The 22909-nt window shown below is 41.6% G+C and overlaps 2 protein-coding genes across 6 annotated transcripts in view; both read left to right on the top strand.

Moving 5' to 3' along the window:
* Nucleotides 1-16956, top strand: part of FRMD3 (FERM domain containing 3) — a 125285-nt gene extending 108329 nt beyond the window's left edge. For both annotated transcript variants that reach the window (XM_060280078.1, XM_060280079.1), the window contains exon 14: nt 12959-16956. In XM_060280078.1, the coding sequence (XP_060136061.1) occupies nt 12959-13557 (599 nt within the window). In that variant the 3' untranslated portion in view covers nt 13558-16956. The remainder of the gene's footprint in view (nt 1-12958) is intronic.
* A 3598-nt stretch (nt 16957-20554) lies between these two features.
* The window catches only part of LOC118076759 (uncharacterized), a 49649-nt gene continuing 47294 nt past the window's right edge, over nt 20555-22909 (top strand). For 2 of the 4 annotated variants that reach the window (XM_035099743.2, XM_035099745.2), the window contains exon 1: nt 20555-20792. The gene's annotated coding sequence lies outside the window, so the exon portion shown is untranslated. The remainder of the gene's footprint in view (nt 20793-22909) is intronic. The other 2 variants (XM_035099744.2, XM_060280075.1) reach the window with 1 other exon arrangement.

Raw genomic sequence — 22909 nt, 5'->3', positions numbered from 1 at the left:
AAGGGAATAAAGAAGGAAAGAAAAAGAGGGAGAGAAGACGGAAAGGGAGAAAGAAGGAAGTAGAGGGAAAGAAAGAATAAGAATGAGGGAGAGGAAGAAAGAAAGGGAAGGGGGGGGTCGCCGCCTTGATTCAGCGCCAGAAAAGAGCGCGAAGGGACCCAGGGGCAAAAAGCATTTCCTGTGCAGCATGAGGCAGCGGGTGTCCGTTTTAGGAGAAGTGCGTAAAGCCTCAGAGTTGCACGTTCGTGAGGCTGAGCCACTGCTGAGCTCACGTTCATGAGGCTGAGCAGGAGGAGGAGGAGGTGAGGCAAGAGGAGGCGGAGGCAGCGGCTTGCCGGGTCGGTGCCCAGCAGCGCCGTGCGGAGAGTCCCGAGCCTCTGGGATGCAGCAGTGCTCTGCAGCACTTTGAATCCTCCTCCTCCTCCACGCGGTGCTGCTGGGTGCTTTGTCTGTGCTTCAGTAGCAGCAGCAGCAGCCGTTTCCAGGCGCTGAGCCGTGGCAGGAGGAGGAGGATTCAAAGTGCTACAGAGCACTGCTGCGTTGCAGAGGCTCGGGACTCTCCGTGCAGCGCTGCCGGGCGCTGACCCGGCAAGCTGCCTCCTCCTTCTCCTGCTGTGGCTCGGGGCGCTCCACGCAGCGCTGCTCCGGCTGCCTTTCTACCCCCCCGCCCCCAGCTGTTTGTTGGCGCTGCGCTTCAGCAGCAAGGTCCCGCTGCTGGGTCCTGCTGGCTGGGGCGCTCGGCGGGCCACATGACGAGGTCTGGCGGGCCGGATTTGGCCCCCGGGCCTTGTGTTTGACACCCGTGCTATAGATGCAGGATTTAGGTTGAGGTGTTACAAATTGTACAAGGCTTTCCATTGAGTCTCATGACTGAACTGGGATTTAAACCTAGAATCTGAGACTTTCATTGCCCAGTGAACACATTGGCTTTTCTTGTTGAAAGCCTCATGGTGAGAGTGCAGTATAACAACAACAACAACAATTTATTATTATTATTATTATTATTTCTACCCCACCCACCTGGCTGGGTTTCCCCAACCACTCTGGGCAGCTTCCAACAAAATATTAAAATACAATGGTCTGTTAAACATTAATAATAATTTATTATTTAACCACTTTTACTCATATGGGCACAAATAGCCTGGATTTTGTGTACTTTCAAGTGGATTCTGTTTAGAAACCTAACAGGCCTAGGTGGAATTGGGAAAGTCCGTTAGAATATCAGGTGGCACAAGAGTGTCTTCCTTTTGTGGGAGGCTGAAGGGGAGAGTGCTCTTGTGTTGGGGTCCTGTCTGCTTCCATGGGCATATTGTTTGCTCCTGTGAAAACCAGGTGCTGGCTAGATGCACCGCTGGCCTGATCCAGCAGGCTCTTCTTAAGTTCTTTTGTTTGCAGTATCAAAGGAAAGGTACTATTAGTTTGTTAGGAAGAAAGAGTTAGGGCTATTTTAGTAAGCATGTGATAGAAACAGCAATAGGAGTTTGCATAGGCTACTGAAGATGTTTGGGGAGGAAGGTTTGTATGTGAACTGATACTAACTAAGCGCCATCAGAGTAGAACCGTGCTGTTCAATCTCTTTCTCACCAGCTTTAATGGGGAGCTGCAACATCTAAACTTTCTTGTTTCACGGGGTGGTATAGGTGGTGATATTATTGTGCCAACTTCACAATTCTCCCATTATTTTGTTATTCCTGGGCTGAAGTCCAACAACATCCCCTATAATTTTCCAGCTTTCATGATGTGGATGTATCCCCATCTCCAGTCCTCCCTCCTTTCTCCCCCATCTTCTACCTTTGTCCCTACATGAAACGCACATGAGAGCTTAGGTTTTCTTTTTAATGTGTTCCTTCAGAGCATGCGGCTGATATTATTCCTATCCTGAAAGCCTCCTTGCCTTTTTTTTTCTTTTACTTTACTGGTTCCTTAGACCTTCCTAAACTTTAAAAACTCTTCAGCTTCTTTAGCTGGGTGGCTGAGAAGCTTCTCTTGCTGGGATCTTGCTCTCACTGCTGCTGCTCCTTTTATACTCTGGCAGGGGAAGACCCTGCCATCAGTTCTAACCTGGTCCAGCATGACCCCATCCCTGTGTTCCTCCCCGGAAGCCTGGCAGCTTGGGAACCTGGCTCCTTCTCCGTACCGCATGATTCTTCCTCCTGTGTTCGTGCCCCCAGGTGTCTCGGTGAGTGATGCTTTGGGGTGTCTTGGGCATTTGGTGGCTAGGGGAGGGTTGGCTAAATAACTACTGTATATATAATTGCAGGTATATATTATATGTGTATGTGACTATAGGGTTAAAAAATGCATTTGTTTGTGTGATAGATGAAGAACCAAGCAGGTATAATGCACACTGTCTTCCTCACTGAAACATGGTCATGATTAAGAGTTTAATGTATTTGGGGACTGGGTTTATGGATTACTCGCAGTGGTATTTTCCAGAACCTTGAACCTTTCTCTGAAGATTGCTCCTTGGGTTTAAACACTGGGAATAAGAGTAGTACAGGATTTTAGGCATACTGCATTCTGGCCTTGCTATCACTTTTATTCCAGTTTGGTTCGGGGGGGGGGCTATAACTCAGTAGTAAAGCATCTGCCTTGTATGCAGAAGACCCCCCAGGTTCATCCCCCAGCATCTCCTGCTAAGGCTGGGAGAGAAGCGTGTCTGAAAACCTGAAGACCTGCTGCCAGTCATTGCTGAGCTGGATGGACCAATGGTTTGACTCAGTAGGAGGCAACTTCCTACGTTCCCATATTTACTTCTGCAGACTGCCATGAATAAATTGGCAGTATATTCTCCCTTAGTCATTAGATTCGTGAAGGGCTTGGTGCTTTTGAAATCTCTATCCAAGAGGATTCTGTGAGTCATGAACTATTAATACAGTCCTCATGAAGCTGCTGGAATCACCTTGGATCTCTGTGATCTCATGTTCCTTATTAAAGGTTGTTGTCCTGATGACAGGGACCTTGCTGCTGGTCCATAGTATAGATACACATTAACACCCCCACCCCCCGTTATATGGTGGGTTAGCCCCAGTCCTGCAACAGTAAGGTGATAGTTAATTGTACAGATGCCTTGGGATACCTTATAGCAATAGGAATAGCCTTTGCGTCTTTTAAAAAGCAAAGATGTGCACTTCTAATTCTGGAGAGTGGGAGCAAAGTACATATTTCAATGGACACCCCCCAACCATTAATACACATAAGGAAATGTTCTTGAAATAGTAGGCATTGCTGCAGGATGGTGCTTGTGTAGCCTTGGTTTAATGCAGTTGTTGTTAAGGATCTAGATGACATTCACAAAAATAGAGCTTGCATTATGGAGAGCCCTATATGTATTCAGCAAAGCTAGCACTTCCGCTGCAAAGAAGCCACATTTAACCAGCAAGATACTAAGGCAAGCTTTTCAATAGCTAAATGGAGCAGAAATGTTCCAAAGCAATATGCCTCTGCATGCCAGTTGCTGAAGAATTATAGATGTGTGCATGTGTGTATGCAGACACATGCATGTGCCAATAGCAGTGAATTTTCAAAAATATGAATTCCCCCCCCAAAAAAAACAGAAAGAAAAAAAGTGGGAGAAATCATTAGCAAGCATTACCTATAAACAGAGGGCCACGTCTTCCAAAGAGACAGGCTCAAACAACAGATAATTTTATTTTTTTTATTTGGCATATTTCATTGGACATTCTCTTCTATTCGTTCTAAAAGCGAAGTAGATCCTCAGGCAAAAAGCACTTTTGTTAATCAGCAGTGAAAAAAACTAAACTCCGTAGAAGTTTCATTATCCACAGGAAGCTGTCTTCTACAGAGTCAGACAAGGCTGTTGTTTCTGAATGAGAGCTAAGGTTATTTTAGCTCTGTGGCTTCAGCTAGGATTGTTTTCTGTCTGTTTGGTGTCACTGAAGCAACCAGGCCTGAACATAGATGACAGCTGGAATTCAATCACCAGAAATGTCTCTTTGACACCTGACTGCAGTAATGATTTTCAGCACGAGGAGTGCATTTGAGAGGAGAATGGATCTTTTCCCCTGCTTGTAGACAGTTTGATTTAATGGCTATGAATGTGTGTGTGGCTGACTCAGCTGTATAATATCAGGCTATTTGTTTCAGCACAAATTCTTCAGCCCTCCATATGTGGGTTTTTCCATGTAATATGATATGACATGATTTTTTATTTATTTTACACAAGTGTATTTGTTGACCTTGAACATAATTCATCACCTTCATCAATCCATTTGCTCACCTCAGGAGGCTTGTCTATGAACATGATAATAATTTGGCGAGGCCCTTATGATTTTATGCATTATAAAAATAGCACATCAGCACCACTTGTTGGCAGTTAGAAGCTTGCTTTTTATATCCTAGAAACTGCTCCAAGGGGTGTATTTTGCATAAGAGGATGACACAAGGATGCTGTGTCTGAAAATATGACACAACAGTCGAAAGCAATTGTTCCTCTTTTCCAGAAAGAGTCAGTTAATGGAGAATCCACTGAAATACTCGAGTGGGAAATGAAATCAACATAATTGCTCATGTACACTCTGAAATTGGTCTGTGCCTTTACTTATAAGGTTGCTTAGTAGAAATAGAGGTTCCAATGGAACATGGTATGCATAGTAAACAAAATTGTGAGAATCAACATGTCTTTTGCTGACTTGCAAAAATGGCATTGGTTCTGTCTGATGGATTGTGGACAACATGATAATTTTGAGTCAAACATTAACCACCTCTCTTCATTCTACATCTAACCTGACCCTTATTAACTTTTCTTTTGAGATAGAATCATTCATAAGAACATAGGAAGCTGCCGCATTCCAAGCTGGCATTGTCCTATTAAACTATTTGGGAATGGCTCTCTAGGTTTTATCTCTAGTCTCTCCAGGAGATTCTGGTGATTACACCCAAGACTTTCTGCCTGAAGCTACCGATGGGCAAATCCCTCAGTTTCAGTTCCTTTCAGATTTTCATTTTTAAAACCTTAAGTTTTAAAGTTTTTTAAGTTTCAGTTTGGTTCTTCACATTTCCATGTAAGATTACAGTTTCTTTTAAAGTCCTTGTGAAAGCACTTCAGCAAATTCCTCCTAATATACACATTTTTCAAAGCAATTCTGCCTGCTCTGCATTATTTTTTTTACCAGGCAATATCTCCTAATGTAACACATTGTAAATATTACTAATATATGCATTTTTATCTACTGTTTACCCTAGTACATGCATTTTTGTACACATTACTTGACTGGAAATCTGCACTGCAAAATTCAAAAAAGTGTGAATCTTGAAGGATGGCTGCATTTCGGTTTGCTTATTGTTTTGGAAAGTGTAAATTAGGTAGGTTCAAATTCCTCCCCCATCCCTACGCACAACACCTGTATCCTACCATGGTGATGCCATCCTCTCCAGGAGACTCATTCTATTCTTTTTGCACTTCTAGTTGCAGTTCCCCTAAACTCTCAATGTCTCAGCATAACAATTGACAGATGGGACACACAGATGGCCCCAGATTCTGCTGTATTTTACCCCGGCCAGATTTTTGCCTTCAGCTATACAAGAAGCATCAACTCTTCAGAGTGTGCTTGCTTCCTAATGTCTTACCTCTTGCCAAACTTTATTTATTTATTGGACTATATGTTCCACTTTTCTTCATAGGAACTTAAGGTGGCATACGTGGTTCTCCCTCATCCTCACAACCAGGGGTGCCAACTTCAATAAAATATTGGAGGGCGGGGGCAGGTAAGCCCTTCCCCCATAATCAATCACATGAATGGCAATGCCCATCAACTTTTTTGGGGGGGCGCTCAAATATTTTATCGGGAGGGTCAAAGACCCCTTGCCCATAGAGATTTGGAGCCCAGGGTTCTTAATCACACGGGGAACATCCATGATTACAAGAGGTCATCACTTCAGAACCTTGCCTTCCAACTTGTGCAGATTGGAACTTGGTGTGCTTGTCACTCCTCGTGTTAGTTTCACATACAGAGCTGAAGGGATGGGCATCTCAGTAAACAGTGTTTCAGTGTGCTCTGGCACTCATCATGGTGTCCCATTGCACCAGAGGTGGTTTAGTCATCATGGCCACATGACTCAGAAAGCTGTCTGTGGACAAATGCCAACTCCCTTGGCCTGAAAGCGAGATGAATCCCACACCCCATAGTCACCTTTGACAGGATTTAACCATCCAGGGGTCCTTTACATTTACTTTACTTTTACATATCCAACCCCTTTGTGGTCAATAGTTTGGCCTGACAACAAGAACTAGAGCAGAATTTCTGTCCATTGTAGATTAGTTCTTTCTCTACAATCCTGTATGGGTTTGCCCTAGGAAATGTAGCTGATGTCACAGCCACGTCCTGGGTGCTTTGCTATCACTCTTAACTTTGTACAGGTCATTTTTTTTCCTGCACAATATAATATACTTCAGATGCCAGCCTTTTCTTTAGCAGTTGCTAGTAAACAGTCAACACAGCACAGCCCACTTTAAACCCTTAAATATGGTTACTGTACCAAAAATCACGGCAATGGAAAACCTGCAAATATTCAAGTCACAATGGTTTCTCTAACATTTCAGTGATTAAATGCAACCTTTTAATTTCTTTGTTCATTATACCTTACCAACAGAAGCTTGAAATAACAATTAAAGAAAAATAAGAGCCTGCTGCTTAGTTAGAATGCTTGAGAGGTCAATACAATTTGCTTTTACAGTGCTTAAACATTAGAGTTGTGAACTTTTACTGCCTGTTGACCTGCTACTTTGCATGATCGTGCAATAAACTAGTTTAAGGGCTTTAGACTGGTATGTGCGGTGCAGCTGTTTACTAGCAACTGCTAAGGAAATGGTTGGTATTTGAAGTTAATTGTATTGTGTACTATAAGACAGTTGGAAAGCTCTAAAAATAGCCTTCTACTCTGTTCTCTGGTGGGCTATTTCTATTGGCCGTGTTCGAAGCCTGTTATTTGATTCATTCAGCAGGACTCTCCCAAGCTGAACGCAGTGGAAACTTAGCAAAGGTCACGTCCAGTATGGGTGACTAGTTCATAAGGCTGTCACAGAAAATACACCAATTATTCAATATGGTGAAATGCCTAGTAAAAATCCAGACCAGGAGAAGTATTCATTTGCGAATGGTTAACCATTGTAGCAAAGATGTGTGCATTCGCCTGCTGAGACATGGGTCTCGGATCACAGCTACAAGTGCTGGTAAGTTGAAGTGCAATTTTGCTTAGTTGTTTTATGAATAGAAAAGTCTGCTTTCCTCTCTTCAGTTTGTCATAGGTCCACATTTTGTGTGCAGTAAGCTATAGTATTAACATCTGAACAGAAACCCCCTCCTCCCAAAAAATCTGACACAGAATAGGATAGGAGAAGTGTGTGTGGGTGGGTTGATATTAAAGGCATACTCAGAGTAGATACATTGAAATCAATTGACTTAAAATATCACCCAAAAGTTTCAGAAGTAATCGCTTCTCAGTGAGGCGATTCAGGAGTAAATGAAATCATCATTCAACCCAACTACTTGAGTAGTTGAGTATTGATATAAAGTTTTGTTTTTTAAAAAAGTTATTTTTGAAATTTACATACAGAACTATGAATCTAAGAAAATGAATTCAACAAACTATTTGGAATTCTATACAACCAAGCACAAAGAGCTACAAACTTTAATTTTGTGCTGAAAACAAAACTCTCACAGAAAGATTAACTAATACTAACATCCTAAAATTGCATGACATTGAGAAGACAGTTTTGAGTTGAGAAATAGCAAAAAGATTTTCAAAAACATTACAGTCTATATGTGGGAAAAATACAGGTGATGAAGTCTAGGATGTTTTAATCTCCATGGAATAATATTAAAATCACTGTGATGTTTTACTTTTTTGTAAAAACAAAACAAGACAAAACTCATGATCTTAGTCAAAATTCAGATTTTGTCAAATGTAGTTCGCCAAAGCTAAGAGATATTTTAAAAAGAAAGTATTAATTAATTAATTAATTGTAACACGTTTTTATTTTTTTTATTTTTTAAAACCAACCCAACAAATTTGCAGGTCAAATTAAAGCACTGGTGTTGTTTCTTGTCATTATGTAACAGAGCAATCCAGCCTCCTTTGCAGCAGGCTGGGGGTGTTGATATTAGATTGGTTGGAGGTATTCCTCCGTTTCTTCTGGGTTAACCCCCCCCCCCCACACACACACATTCTACTATGCACTCCCCCTTTGGCCCACAAAACATGCGGGCAGGAGTGCCGTCAGTGAGATGCCCACTGGAGATTTATCACCAGAAGATCTTGAAACAGGGCATTTTGAAGGTGGGGAGGAGTTAAACTAGTCTCACTGCCATCACATGACAGCATTGAGCCCAGTCTGGATCTGATTGCTGCACCAGCTCTAGACTGTCTTAGCAGTCTTACTGCCTCCGCCATCTGCCTCTGCTTCCATCAGTGGCAGGGCGTCATCCTATAAACCCAGGCAGGGGAGGTTTGAATGGCAGCCTAAAATATCAGGGTTGTAAATATTGTTTATTGTGGAACTGAATAAAATCCACCTGCTTCTTCTTAAGACAGAAACCACATTAGTTTGCAGTAACAAAGAACCATATTACAACAATAAAAGCATATTTCAAATGATAAAAACAGCAGCAAGAGCACTCCAAATAAAGGAAGCAACATCTGATCAAAGCAGGAGAGGATTATCATCATCATCATCATCATCATCATCTCAAAAGAAAGAGAAGGAACAACCAAGCAATCCTCAACTCTCTCCAAAGGCTACCATGTAAGCAGAGCAGAAGCTCTGAAGGCCACTTTAGGGAGGGCAGTTCAGTTTTGGTCCCAGAACTCCTGCTCCTTTTAGAGCAGACATGGCCAAACTTGGCCCTCCAGCTGTTTTGGGACTACAACTCCCATAATCCCTAGCTAACAGGACTAGGGATGATGGGAATTGTAGTCCCAAAACAGCTGGAGGGCCACGTTTGGCCATGCCTGTTTTAGAGAGACCAGCAAAGTCCATCAGGTGCTGAGAGAAGTGCTCTGGGATGCCTGGGGTGTCAGATGGAGCTAGCCTCTTCCTCAGTGAATGTGTCTAGAATCCTCTATCCATCCATTGTTGTTGATTAAAAATCCCACAGGTATTTCCCGTATCTGATATCTGGCCCATCAAAGCATATACAGTTACTGGGGTTGCATGAGTCAGGCAAGCACACATGGCACCCTATTGCAGCTGTCAGTATCTCTTTAGAAAAGATCTCACATATACTGCCAGCAGCAAATTGTTTCCCACTCACACCTTAAATAAGGTCATTGTAACAAAGGTGGAGAATTCTGATGCTACACTACTGCTGGTTGCTAATGGAGAACATTGCCCACTAAGCGCCAGTATCTCACATCCCCATAAGGAGGTGGAATATCATGGGTGCTAAGTCTGGATTCAATTTATAGGAAATGGTGTTTGGATAAGCACAATTCTGCCAATTCATCTACGGAAAAGCAGTGTTGGTGGTAGAATGCACTACATGGTGGTTATTAATGCTTCATCAACTACGTCACTATGCAGGGAATTAAGAATTGCTGTTTTGCTGCGCATGAAACAGCTGAGAATGCATATATGCCTATATCAGGTACAGAAAAGTTTGAAATCTCAAGATGAAAGCCAAATGAAACTGTTGCTGCACAAAGTACCAGTGTGACTACAGAAAATGTTTTAGACAATGAGAAGATGTAATGATAGTAGGAGAATTTACATCTAGGTCAGCAGCCATTCTGAGATAAGTTATAAGTTCAGTTTCACATGTGCCATTTAAATGATGGATGAATCTGTGGTGTGTGTGTAACAGAAATGCAATTTTCTATTTCTTGTATAATTTATTGTATAAAATAAAGTTATTTAAAAAAAAGAAATGCAATTTTCAATGACTCTGCATAATATTTTAATTTATGGTATTGCAGGTAGAAAAATGCATGTACAGTTCCACTTCAATCTTCCTACTGCAGTTTTACCTTTGAAGAGATGCATTCTGCCTGAAATGCTTTATTAGTTCTCTGCTTCTTTCTCCATATAGAACTGTATACATTTGGGGAAAACTGTGGCTCTGTAAATTTGACACGTCTTCGGAAAGCATCAGTTATAGGCTTTAAATACATCAGTCATTTCCTTCACTCTCCCTTGCTCTGGTCTCCTGAATGTGGTTTCAACCTGATGTGGTTGAAAAAAAAATATTATCATTTTCAGCAGTGTGTTTTTGCCCTTGAAATGGACATGTGGGCCTATATATTCACACTGACACTGGTATACATATTTCTATCCTTTTGGGGGGGGAATACGCTGATAAGGCTTTCTTTGGAGTTTGTCAGTTTCACCCACAGGCCAGAGAAGAACATGGATGAAATTGTCAATTGTCTCCACCCCAGAGACTAGAGTGGAAGGACAGTGAGGGAAATGGCAAGGAGGAGAGTGGGCAGGTAGTAAAGAAAGAGTGATACACACTGAACTAGTTTGCACATAACATTAAACCAAACTATGATTTAGCATGAATGTGTAGGCTTCCCGGGAGAAGAGTGTGGTCACTTTGCAATGTGTTTGGTGCTGTGCTTTAAGCCATGGTTTGGCATAGTGCACTCACGGAACCCTGGCTTGTGATTTATCTCAATCCAGACAAACCATGAGCTGTAACCAAAGTTTTGTTCTGGTTTCAAATCAACCATGATTTGTTCTGATCACAGAGCAATACGGAAGACAAGTGTTAGAGTGCTGTCTCTTCTTACAGCTGAAGAAAGTGTAGAAACAGTTGAAAAGCATAGCTTTTGTACATTGGGAAAACGTAACTCAAGTGATCATTAAGTACAGTCATACCTCGACATCCGAACGCTTCGACTTCCGAAGGTTTCGACTTCCGAAGTCGACAACACTGGAAGTCTTTTTGCTGTGCACGCCATTCTGCGCCTGCGCCGACCGCGCACTTCGACATCCGAAAACCTCAACTTACGAAGACGTCCGTGGAAAGGATCGTCTTCGTAAGTCGAGGTACCACTGTACTTGAAAATGAATTTTGACTTAGGACCTGCAACATCTCGCATAAAGTTTATTTGTTTCACTATCTATTCTCCTCTTTCACCGTCTAAATAGCTGCATTTGTATAAATGGCATTCTGAGCCTAACAAAACAGAAAATAATTATTCCCCCCGCATTGTACTGTGCATACTCAGATAACTGATTTGAAAGAACAGTAATTCATCATGTTTACATGGGGGCACATTTGTAACCTTGATGTCATGTTAATCATTTAGGAATGGTAACTGATGATAGGATCTAGGAATTCTGCCAAATTTATGCACAGCATAGTTGGTCATGCAGTTTCATCTGGGGGAAAAAAACCCTGTTCTCCGCAGTTGGAGTCTAAATATTTCTTTTGCAGAAGCTGAGATTGAGACAGTGTTTCTGCAGTTCATGACTAGTGAATGAATGTAGACAATACAATCTGAGATTTTAATTGCTTTTGGTGTGCTTTCTATTAGTGCTTATCTGAGTTTAATGTTTCTCTTCCATAATTAATTCAAATGGAGCAGTGTTAAGAAGTTTGATACCAAAAAACAGAGCTTTCAATGAATTTTGATTTCTTGAACTTTGCTTTTGAGCTTTCTTCTTCTTTCCTACTGTCTAGCCTAATGTGCAAGAGGGCATGATGGGGGTGGGAAGGTATATGGGACGAGTACCGTTTTCATGGTACTAATGAAAATAGCTAAGACATGATGCAGACACAATGTTGAAGGGGAAAATGTAAAAGCTAAAGTGAAAAATAACCAAAGTATGTTGATATCAAATAGTTCTATAAAGATTTATTTAAATTCACAATTATTGAAATATTTACAAAACTAAACAAATAATTTCCCCTAAAAATCTTACAGCAGAGGTATATTGTTACATTTTAAACATATTGCTAGCGGGATTACAGATCACACTGAAATGTAACCTTTATGGAATAAAATTCAGATTGGCAGACACATTTCAACTTCTTGATCTTCTTTGGTGGCCAAATGCAGAAAACAGTGTTTGCTCCTTCGAAGTTCAGTCAGAGTTGCATTCATTCATACATGTGTTCTTTAAGAAAAACATATGTAATATTTTGATTCACCTTTTTTTCATGTCGAAGGCACTCCTCTAACAATAGTCTCTACACAGAGATGTATACTGGTAATCTTATAACAAGGAAGAAGTTTATTTAAAGTTTCTTTTTAAATAGCCTTTTTATCAGATCCCTTACTCATAGAACTCTTTTCAGTCAGGTCAGGTTTGAAGTTAAAAGGCAGAAGTACGACCTTAATGTTTTGTTGCACACAACACTGTATTATGTAGTATCTTTTCACATGGAACAGTGATTTATTATTCTCTCCCGAGATACAGTATCATAAAGTTGAGAGAATATCTATTTTATATGTATATATTGTAACCAACAGATGCTAAACCAGGCATCCCCAGACTTTGGCCCTCCAGATGTTTTGGACAACAATTCCCATCTTCCCCAACCACTGGTCGTGTTAGCTAGGGATCATGGGAGTTGTAGGACAAAACATCTGGAGGGCCCTAGTTTGGGGATGCCTGTGCTAAACTAATGCTGCATATTATCACACATTTTTCAGCAGATATATGTTGAATGCAACTGATAATACAAAGAACTGCTTGATTTCAAAACTATGGTTGCTGTAAACTGTGCAGTAACTTAACATTACCTTCAAAGTTTGCAAAATGTCGATTTGCATTTTGATTTTTTAAATATTCTAATATATACATATCACAAAAGATTGAGTTGAAAAGTTAAGAAGTTCCATTCATGTAAGTTTGAATTTTGAGTTCAGTCATTTTTCATTTTATGAACACTTGTTTCTGGAAACTTTCTTGTATTATTATTTTTTGTTAACATCTCTTTGAAATGTTTCATTGAGAGCTTAAATAGTCTATTTTTAATCTATTTTATAGGTATCCAGCTGCCCAAAGAAGATGATGTATCAATACCTATGATATCTAACTCTCCTGCTAAGGAGGCAGATGATAGTTCAGATCTTTCTATCGAGGAGGATGAGAAAATCAAGGAAGAGCCTTTAACAATATCAGAATTGATGTACAATCCAAGTAGCAGCTTGCTCCCCACTCCTGTTAATGATGCGGAGATTGATCTGCTTTTTCAAACCTCCCCAAGGGCAGATCATGAAAAAGAAGATACAGATTCATTTGAGGAACTGGAGGCAGATGAAAATGCCTTTTTGGTTGCAGAAGAGGAGGAGCTGAAAGAAGCCAGGAAAGCACTTAGGTGGAGCTATAACTTTTTGATGGGCAACATGAAGATAAATGCTGTTCTGAAGAGTTTTTCTAGACTTCTTATTGTTGGGCTTGGAATAATGCTGGTTGTTTTCCCTCTTCTACTTGTGCTCTTGGAATCAGATCTTGATATCTCCTTCCTCCATGAAATCCGCCAGACTCCAGAGTTTCGGCAGTTTCACATTGAATATTACTGTCCTCTTAGGCATTGGGTGGCCTGCAAAGTAGACTTTGTTAGCCATTTGCTTGGCAGCTCCTAAACATTAAGAATATGCGACATGACTAAGGGCTATATTCAAAACTAGTGAATTTCAGTCAGTGCTAGGTGCTCATAAACATATTTAAGGCCATCTGCAAGTAGTTCTTCATTTTTAATCCATAATGGACCTATGAAGTTCTTAAGTTTCCTTTTCAGAATTGAATTATTGATTTAGCTACATGGTGGCCTTTCAGTAACCAAAAAGCAGTTATTTTTTTCTTGCTTGTTTTTATCAATGACTGAATAGAACAGAAATTTATCAGCTCTACCATTACAAGCCATGATGTACTAAATTTAATTAGCGACAAAAAGAGGGTGATGCGTTTGAATATACTCCTTAGTGAAACAATCTCCACTAACCAATGCCTATACAAGCAATGTTGATTGCTGAGGTTTTCTTTCTTGGTTTGAATTTTCATTAAAAAAAATATTTTTATGTGTTTACAAAATTTTGGTAAATTTTTAGCAAAGTCAACTTCTGAATATATTTAAGTGTACAGATTACTAAAATAAATGCACAAAGGCATGTCATGATTTTAAAAAATGTTTTAGCAAAGTTTTTTTAAAAAGATTGAAGAATGAGGTTCTCAGACATCTGCACAAGATGGTGAGTAGATGAGGGGGAAAGTAGGCAGGGTCTGCTAGATAGAGTTGAAATGACAAGTCCATGTTTCTAAGGTCCAAACTACACATTGTAAAACAAAAATGGAATTCCCTTATAATGGCAATGTCGGGGTTTCTTGCAGGGTTGAATTAACTGGCAGAAAGAAGGGCTTAAGCCTTCTTATGCCCAACTGTTCTCTCTTGTACCATGGTAATTTTCTTATGCTCTCCCACCTTGGTAGGCTCCAAGACTCGGAGATGCCCAGCTATATGGGAAAACAGCCTAGAGGGAAAATATGCAGGAGAGAATCTTTAATTAAGCTCTTCTTTCTGTTCATTGATCCTGCCCAGCAAATCTCTATCGCCCCTGCAATCACGTCAGCTGCCAGATATATTGGCTTTCCAAATGCATAACGTATAATGTGTAGTTCTGTGCTGGCAGTTCTAAAGCTGAAGAGAGGCAAGTACTTTTCATAAGATGACAGTTCAGCTATTCCTGTGGTTCAGCACTTGACTCAATGGTAATGAAGGGTCTTTGCAGGGCAGTGGAAGTACAGTTCTGTAAGAGGTTTAGGGATTAACTGTAGATTGTTGTACATAACACAGAAACATGCAGATATAAAAAAACAAAAAGTCTAGGTAGGCCTACTTAAATATATAGAACTTTAAAATACACTGGTCTCTGAAAACAGAGACAGACTTTATGAAATGCATCCTACCCCCCTGAATCCCAAGCATCTAAAGATGATTTTCTTAGTTCTTGATTCCTTTTATTGCTATTTAATCATGATGTATCCCAGAGGTTCTTAGTTCTTGATCCCACTCATTACTGTTTGACCATGATAATCCCGAGTCACCATTTTATGCTATTATTTCTTGTGCATGCTAACTCTCTTACCTAATATAAGTGACAATGGATGCACATAGTTCACTCATAAATGTGTCCCTATGACAGTGGTGTGTGGTTATCTTTGTTGTCTTGATGTGCTGGAGGTTTTGCGCCTGTGTAGCTCCAAGTACTGCTAAGAGGCTATAAATGCATAAAACCTCACGTGTGTAGAGAAGATCAGTAAGTCCCAGTGCCCAACTTTGAAAAACAAAAAACAAAAATATTTTGTATTCTCCAGTTTGGATATCCTGATACAGGATTCTCCCCCTGTATCCAACTGTATCAATTGCAGGACTCTTGAAGCCAAAAGACTGATTTTCTGCCAGTATGAAAAACACATTAGTTCCATTACTGCTGTAAGAATTGCTGCTATTTATGATTTATGTGGAATTTATCAGTGTATAAAGTACTCAATTTTTAAAAATCATTTCCCCTCACAACAACCTATTGTGGTAAGGTTATAATGTTGTTGTGTATCATTTAACCAGTTGAGCCTTCATAGTGTTTCATCCATGAAGAGTGTGAATGATGTTTAACATGTGAAAGCAGCACAATCTAAGTCACAACTGAACGTGATTAAGCCCTTCTTATTCATCTGCAACCCATGGGTGCTCAACTGCACATCAGATGGTGTCTGTAATTTGCCCAATGAAGGTTTAATGATTCTTTCCTGGGGAAACATCAGGCACTCTGGTGAAGCTTCATGTATATTCTCGAGCTCCAGAGAATGTAAGTACCGGTAGCTGTTGGATCAGGAGGTAAAACTGCAATTTGTTTCCTCTTTTTGTGCAGCTGGCTACTTTAGAGGGGGGGGGCAATTTACATTTGCTTGGCCCCTATCCCTTTAAAAGGTATCAGACATCTTTTTAGAATAACCTTTTAATAACATTTTCTCAACAGTAACTATCTGCTGTTCTCTGCCTCTCCTAAACAGTCAGTTCCATTGCAAACAGTTGCTGATTAATAGTTTTTAGTGCATATTTAATTCTTTAACCATTCTTTAACAACTCCTAGCTGAATCCTTTCTGTTGAAACAGAAATCCACTTAGGACACATTTTAGCCACTATGGTGATAGAATTTGGCGATACAGACTTTGCATATAGTGTACTAAAATAAAACCAAGTTCTATTCTGAGTCCTACAGATATATAAATTTACTGAGCCCCTTAATTATAATCACTTAAGTTCCTGGCTTCTAAAATGTAGTCTTGTTGATGTCATAGAGCTCCAGGAACATTAGAAACATTTGTTTGTATGATTTGATTAGGGGAGGGTTGGGTTGCATGAGGAACAGATTACCTCAGAGAATGGACTGTGCAATAAGGACACATGTAGGGTTACCGTAGAAGATGCAAGTGCTTGTACATGAATGTCTAGATGTATATACACATCCTTGATCCTGTAGAGCTTTCCCAAGGTGAATTCTATGGAATTATGGACACACCTTTTCTACATAACAGAGAGAACCAAGAAGCTGGGAGAGTGTGTATATAATCAACAGCATGTACTGCATAGACTGAAGCAAAATCTTGTTTCCAGTACTGGAAATGTCTGGCATATGAAGAGTCCATAGGTACAGTATTGTGTATTTCTGTCTGTGCTTGGAATATATTGTAAAACATTATGTACTTGAAATCTATTTTGTGATTTGTCTAATATTTATAAACACAACTCTGGGATGAATTAAATAGGGTTTATTTCGTTAAATGCAAACACACACAAAAATCTAGGGGGAAATGTACCTGTAAACCTGGGCCTTATCTTTGTAAAGTTCACATTTCTATGTCAACATCTTGATTGTTTTATATGTTACTATAATGACAGGAGTCCCTAATAAAAGTATGTTTAAAAAAAGCCATTCTTAAATGTTATGCTCCTTATTGTGCAATAAAGTTCTTTGCAGAAGGAGAGTAGCTGCATTATTATGGCTTGTATCATAATCATCACATTTAGAGGGGAAAACACATTAATGGCACAGTCCTCAGACTTGATATGCCAGCATGGGGCATAGGATTAGGTGTGCTGACCGTTGGATCTTCCAGTACTGACATCGTGACATGGGCTGTTACAACAGCAGTATTTAGAGTGAGACTGTAATAAATCTACACCTAAATGAAATTAAACTCACACCATATTATTCATGGCAATTATGTTAACTATATTTCAGAAACGGCCGCCCAACTTATTCAAATCATTCCATCTGCGCTTTCCAGGTAGAATGATTCCCCTCTCCTCCCCCTGTGTTCCTCTGGGGGTTCCTCTGACATACACCCTGAGCCAATTTGGGGGGCTGTGCGGGGCTCGTGGGGGGAGCAGAGGAAGGAAAACTCAATTGCGCAAATGTAAATCCTTGCACAGAGCTTACGGTGATGGGGCTGGCCCTATGTATAGCATGCATGACGAACTCGCTTTGGAACCTTCTTTATTTATAACTAATAGAAAGTGGCCAGCATTGCTTGGGAATTCTAGCAAGAAAGAAAATCAGTGCAATTTTGAAACCTGTGGTTAGAATCTGTGCAGCTCTGAAAGGTTCAGTCCATCATCTTGATTCAAAATGGCATCCAAACAATGAGAAAAACCTGTTCCTTGATCCCAGGAACTATCATGCAAAACCTGCTCGATAGCTTAAGAGGTGTGAAAACCCACAGGGAACAGGCAAAGAAACAACACTTTCCAAAATATATAGTAGATACCTATTTATATTTATTACATCCAGAGTTCCTTCTAAATAGCATGCATAGATCCCCATCCATTCTACCCTCCCATCGATCTTTGGTGCCCTAGGAGAAAATATGCTAAAAGTAATATGTATCAGTATTTGAGAGTTAGCTATACTTGGCAATGGCATCCTGACAATGAACCACTCATGGTTTTAGTTATCATACTTAAAATGTTTAGAGAAGAATCAAGAGAATATGTCTTTGTAAAATGGGGGTGGTTCCACTTCAGGAATTTTGTTTCATCATGAAAGCATCATGTGAAGCCAAACAATGATGAGTCAGTGCCATCTTCTGACTTTTTAGCATAATCCTTGTCCAATGGATGCTGATTACATTTATTACCCAGCCTTCACCAGCAGGTTCCAGGGCAGGTTATAATCAATCACAGTCACAGGACTAACATAACATCCATTATGAATACAGTACCAAGAGTCATCCTGGATTAATATACAGTATTAGGCAATTATAAACCCTTAATAAAAACTCTGGCTAATTTGAAAATTAGGATCTGGATGATTTTTTGATAAATCCTACATGGAGATATCAGGGTTTGGGACCTTCTGCATGCAAATAAGATGTTCCACCACTAAGCTATGACCCTTCCCTCAACTTCTCTGAGGTGATAGGGATAAGGCAAGGGATGGAACAGAGGCAGTCCAGATCACCCAGTACTAGGCAACCATAATAAACTAACTGCAATCCTATTCATGTCTATTCTAAAGAAAAGTCCCATTGAGATCAATTATTCCCAAGGGGGTTTAGTTTTGTAGCCTTAATGATCTGAATTGGAATTTGGTACACATACAATTTCGACATTTTGTATTTCGGAGTTAATTCGTACAACACATTCTTCTCTGCAGGATCGGCTCTAAGCATGCATAGATATGTGCTGATATCAGTGCTTTTTCTGGGGGGGGGAACAGGGGTACGCATACTCCTAAACATTTTGTGAATCTAAGTTTGGCCTCATCGAGGGGCAGTATTTCAATATGAGTAGGAAAATGAGAGTACCCCTAAACTTTTTTATATATAGAAAAAAAGCACTGGCTGATATGAGCAAGCGTTACTGTATGCATGGACTGGGCATCTGCAGTTGGTCAGCAGCAATTGGCATTGTCACAAGAGCAGCAGCACATACGGAATTTGCTACTGACCATCAGTGCTTTTTTTAAAAGAAAAAACGGTGCCGGTACTCACCGTGAAGTTGTTATAGTAAGTGCCACACTTTTAACACACTTAAAACATTGTCCAGTGATAGTATGGACTGCCTTAAACAGGGATAACTGGTCAATCCATCCAGCCCAATGTTGCCTCCTGTGGCTCGAGGCTTTCACAAGAACCCAAGCAGAAATCTCTCCAGGCCTGCAGCCTGTGATACTTTTAACTAGAAATGCAGGGGTTGACTGGGAAACCTATATGCACAGCATGGGCTGAACCCCTCAGTTATGGGTCCTCCCCACTTAGAAAAATAAGAGAAAAACAAAGCTACCTGCCCCAACATTATTTTGAAACCAGCTTTTAAAAATGCAGGCAACAAACACACAGATAGGGATTGTAAAAGAAACACACTGTCTTTGGCGAATCACTGAAATGTCTGTGGAACAACTAAAGTAAAATAGCTTGACGCTGTGACTACTAGCAACAATGGCTTAAATTGCAAAGGACAATCTTACTGTGGAAATATTGGATACATAGATTACATAGTCTACAGCAGATTATATAGAGAAAAATACTGGTGTCTGCACTTGTTTTGGAATTTAAGCTGAAGCTTGAACTCCCACATAAATAAACAGAAACTGGAGAGGGGTGTTCAACTAAGGTTTGTTCAGAAGAGACCCCGTGAAATTAATAGACTTAACTTAGTCATGTTCATTAATTTAAGTATTTGTGCACTACTACAGCCAGTCTTTATGTAGGACTCCAGGGCCCTTGGGTTCAAAATAAGGAAGCACAGCCGTCTATGGTGGAGGCATTTCTGACAGTAATGGCAATCAAAGGTTAAAAATATATAAAAATTGAGCCACTGAGCACCTCTCCCATTCATGCTTCCTATAATTTGGAGATATTAGACGAAGTCTTACAGGGGCAAGACCGAAAATGAAAGCTGTCCATCTCATACTGCCATTGTGCAACAAAACCATGTCCAGTTCTGGTTGCCTCGCCCAGAGAGCTGGAAAAGGTTCAGAACAGGGTAAGCAAAATACTCAAGGGGTTGGAGGAAGGGTTGAGGCATCTGGGGCATTTTAGTTGGGGTGTGTGTGCGTGTTACAGATGTAGACAAGTTATGCAAGGCGTAACTCTCTCACCCAACTGCTATGAGCGTCAAGAAAGTGGAAGAAGCAAGCTCATTTTCTTTGTCAGGGTCAGGGCGCCTCCTAGTGGAGCCAGCAGGACAGTGCCGGTGTTATTCCCTTTCCTCGAAGCCCCTCGAGCCTCCCTCTCCTCCGCAAGTCGAACTCGCAAGAAAGTCCAATGTGTTCCCAGGGGATTTGGCGGCGCCCCGGCAGCGAAGCGACAGAACGGCCCGGCGGTGGCGGCTCCCCTGCGCCATATGCCAAGGCAGCTCGACGACCCCCTTTCCGGAGCGGGCTCGAGCTGGCGACTGCTTCGCGGGAAAGGACCGCGCGAAACCGTCGCGGGGAGGAACGGGGAGAGCCGCTTGGCGCCCCTGAATCGAGAAGCGCTGAGGGAAAAACCCGACGTCCCTCTCTGGAGGCTCCCGCCTCGCGCCCGCTTTGCCGACTCCACCCCCGGCGGTCGGTTTCCACGGGGACAAGAGCCCCGCGCCGCAGGCAGAAGGAGGCGGCTGAGGCGCCACCCGCAGCCTCCCTCCCTCCCTCGCTGCTCCTGCGGGTCGCGGGCTGGAGAGGCGCCGCGCGGGACGGGGCTGCCTCGCGAACTCGGGCGAACTTCTCCCCCGACGGAGCCCCGCGCTGAGCGACTTGCGCCGAAAAGGAGCATCCCGCCCTTCCCAGGCGCGGCGCGGCGGCCCCGGGAGTCTGGCCTCTGCCGCTTGGTGAGGAGGTGCGTTTCCACTCGTCGTAACCCCCCGTCGGGGACGCGGTTGGCTCGAGAGTTTCTCCCTCGGGGGGGGGGGGGAGCCCTTTCTCTCTCGCCTCCTCCTCAGAGGAGAAGCCACCGATGCAGCCATGGCCTCGCCCCGCCTTCGGGCCCTTAGTTCGCCCCGCTCTCGGGCACTTGCTGAGGCGAGCGGTCCTTTCCTTCTGCCGCTCTCTCTCTGCCCTTTCGTGTAAAAAGAGGAATCAACCTCACAGAAGCCCCGTGCATTTTCTGTGCGTGAATCTCTCACGCCTCACCAGAAATTCGCCGCTTTTGTGAAGGTGTGAACTTGGCGAGGGACACGCGCGTGGGGCGAGATGGGATCTTCTGGGCCCGCAGAGTTGGAGGAAAACTCGCCTGCATAGCTGCCAAGTTCTCCCTTTATTTAAGGGACATTCCATTATGCTGAATAGGCTTCCTCGTGAGAAAAGGGAAAACTTGGCAGCTATGCTCGCCTGAGACCTAGAAACGCTGCCTTTAAACCACAAAACAGGGTTCCAAAAAGCACATTACAGTTTCTGGGCAGGATCCAGCACCTGAGTGCAGTGCTTAGGTTTACGTTTAAAATTTTAAAGGGGAAAAAAAACTGGATGTACATTTGCAAAAATAAAATACAACTTCTTCTTAATTGTATTTCAGTCCAACAATTACTTTGATAAACTACATATTTTGTTATGTGCAAATGGCTTTAGATACCTATGAGGTCCATAAAAAACCATATAGCACATATTAAACACAAAAAACAGCGGCAATTTATTGTTGACGAAGGAGAGCTGGACATATAAAGGGCCCCATTACCTTCAGTAGCTTAGGGCCTCATCAAACCTAAATCCGGCCCTGCCTGAGTCCATTCACTGAACTTCGATATATATGCAGCACAGTGCTAGAGGTGCTGGATTTGGCCACAAACTTCTCCCTTGTTCTCTTCGAATGGCGGAGCTGAGCTCCAGTGAGCTCTGACTCTAAAAAAAAAAAAAGCCCTGTTTATATGTTACGGAGTTGAAGCATATTGTATTTATATATAACCTCACACAGTAGCATGTTGGCATACGGAAAGGGTTTACACAGCACACAATGGCCTCACTACCATGGAATTTTGATGCTGTGAGACATGTTTTCCCCTCTGTCTTAAGATCCAAGTAACAGTGGACTCATTGCCTTCGGTTGTTAATTAGCGCAAGGCAATCACATCAACATGAGTTCATCTAACCCTCTTTTTGAAAAGTCACTGGTGCCTTCTGGGAAATGAAAAAAACAAGCTGTACGCATTATTTTTTGCCTGTCTTCTCCAAATCACCCCTTGATGTCTTTGTTTCCTCATCTTTGTCTCTTCCTCCTAGACTTAACATTTATTTCCCATATGGGCTGGCCTTCTCAATATTGAAGCAATATAAGTGAACTGAATTAATATCCTGTCTACAATATTATAATAAAGCAGTACAATCAAGTTACACCTTTAGGTGGCAGCTTGAGACTATATTTTATTTTGAAAATGAATACACAATTTTGTTCATCTGTAATTACTATATTTGACATGAGAGACATGTGTCCAGTTTTGATTTGTTACAGCCCACCTTTTCTTTATTCAAGAAAAGGAGACCTGTGCTTTAGGTCAAAGCAACCAGCCTTACTTAGTCAGTTACACTGGGAGATAATGACCTGCCCGAGATGACCCAGTTGGCTTTGTGGCCAAGTGCATAACTGAACTTAGCTTCCACATAGCTCAAATTGCCACTGCACCAGACTGATGTCTTTCTCTTCTTGACTACGTAGTTGAAGTAGCTTAGTTTTCTTTTAAAATAATTTCTGGGCCTCAATCCTGAAAACGGTTAATTCAGATATGAAGCTGACAAGATTGTAACAGAATTGGGACTACTAGGAATCAAGAGGGGGGGTGCAGTGTTGTTTGGGAATTCCTGATTCTTGGAAAAGGACAAAAATATTTTTGGGGAAACACCTGAAGCCCCCCCCCCAAAGCCTCCCTTAGACAAAAACCAAACTCACCACTGAGAACTTGTCATGCTCCCTTGCCCCAGAATGTAACTGTCAGCTGGGAAAGAAAATGTGGGGTGGGGAGGGGA

This window comes from Zootoca vivipara, chromosome 11, assembly GCF_963506605.1.
Source record: "Zootoca vivipara chromosome 11, rZooViv1.1, whole genome shotgun sequence".
NCBI classification, from domain to species: Eukaryota; Metazoa; Chordata; class Lepidosauria; order Squamata; family Lacertidae; genus Zootoca; species Zootoca vivipara.
This window is presented reverse-complemented; position numbering and strand designations above follow the sequence as displayed.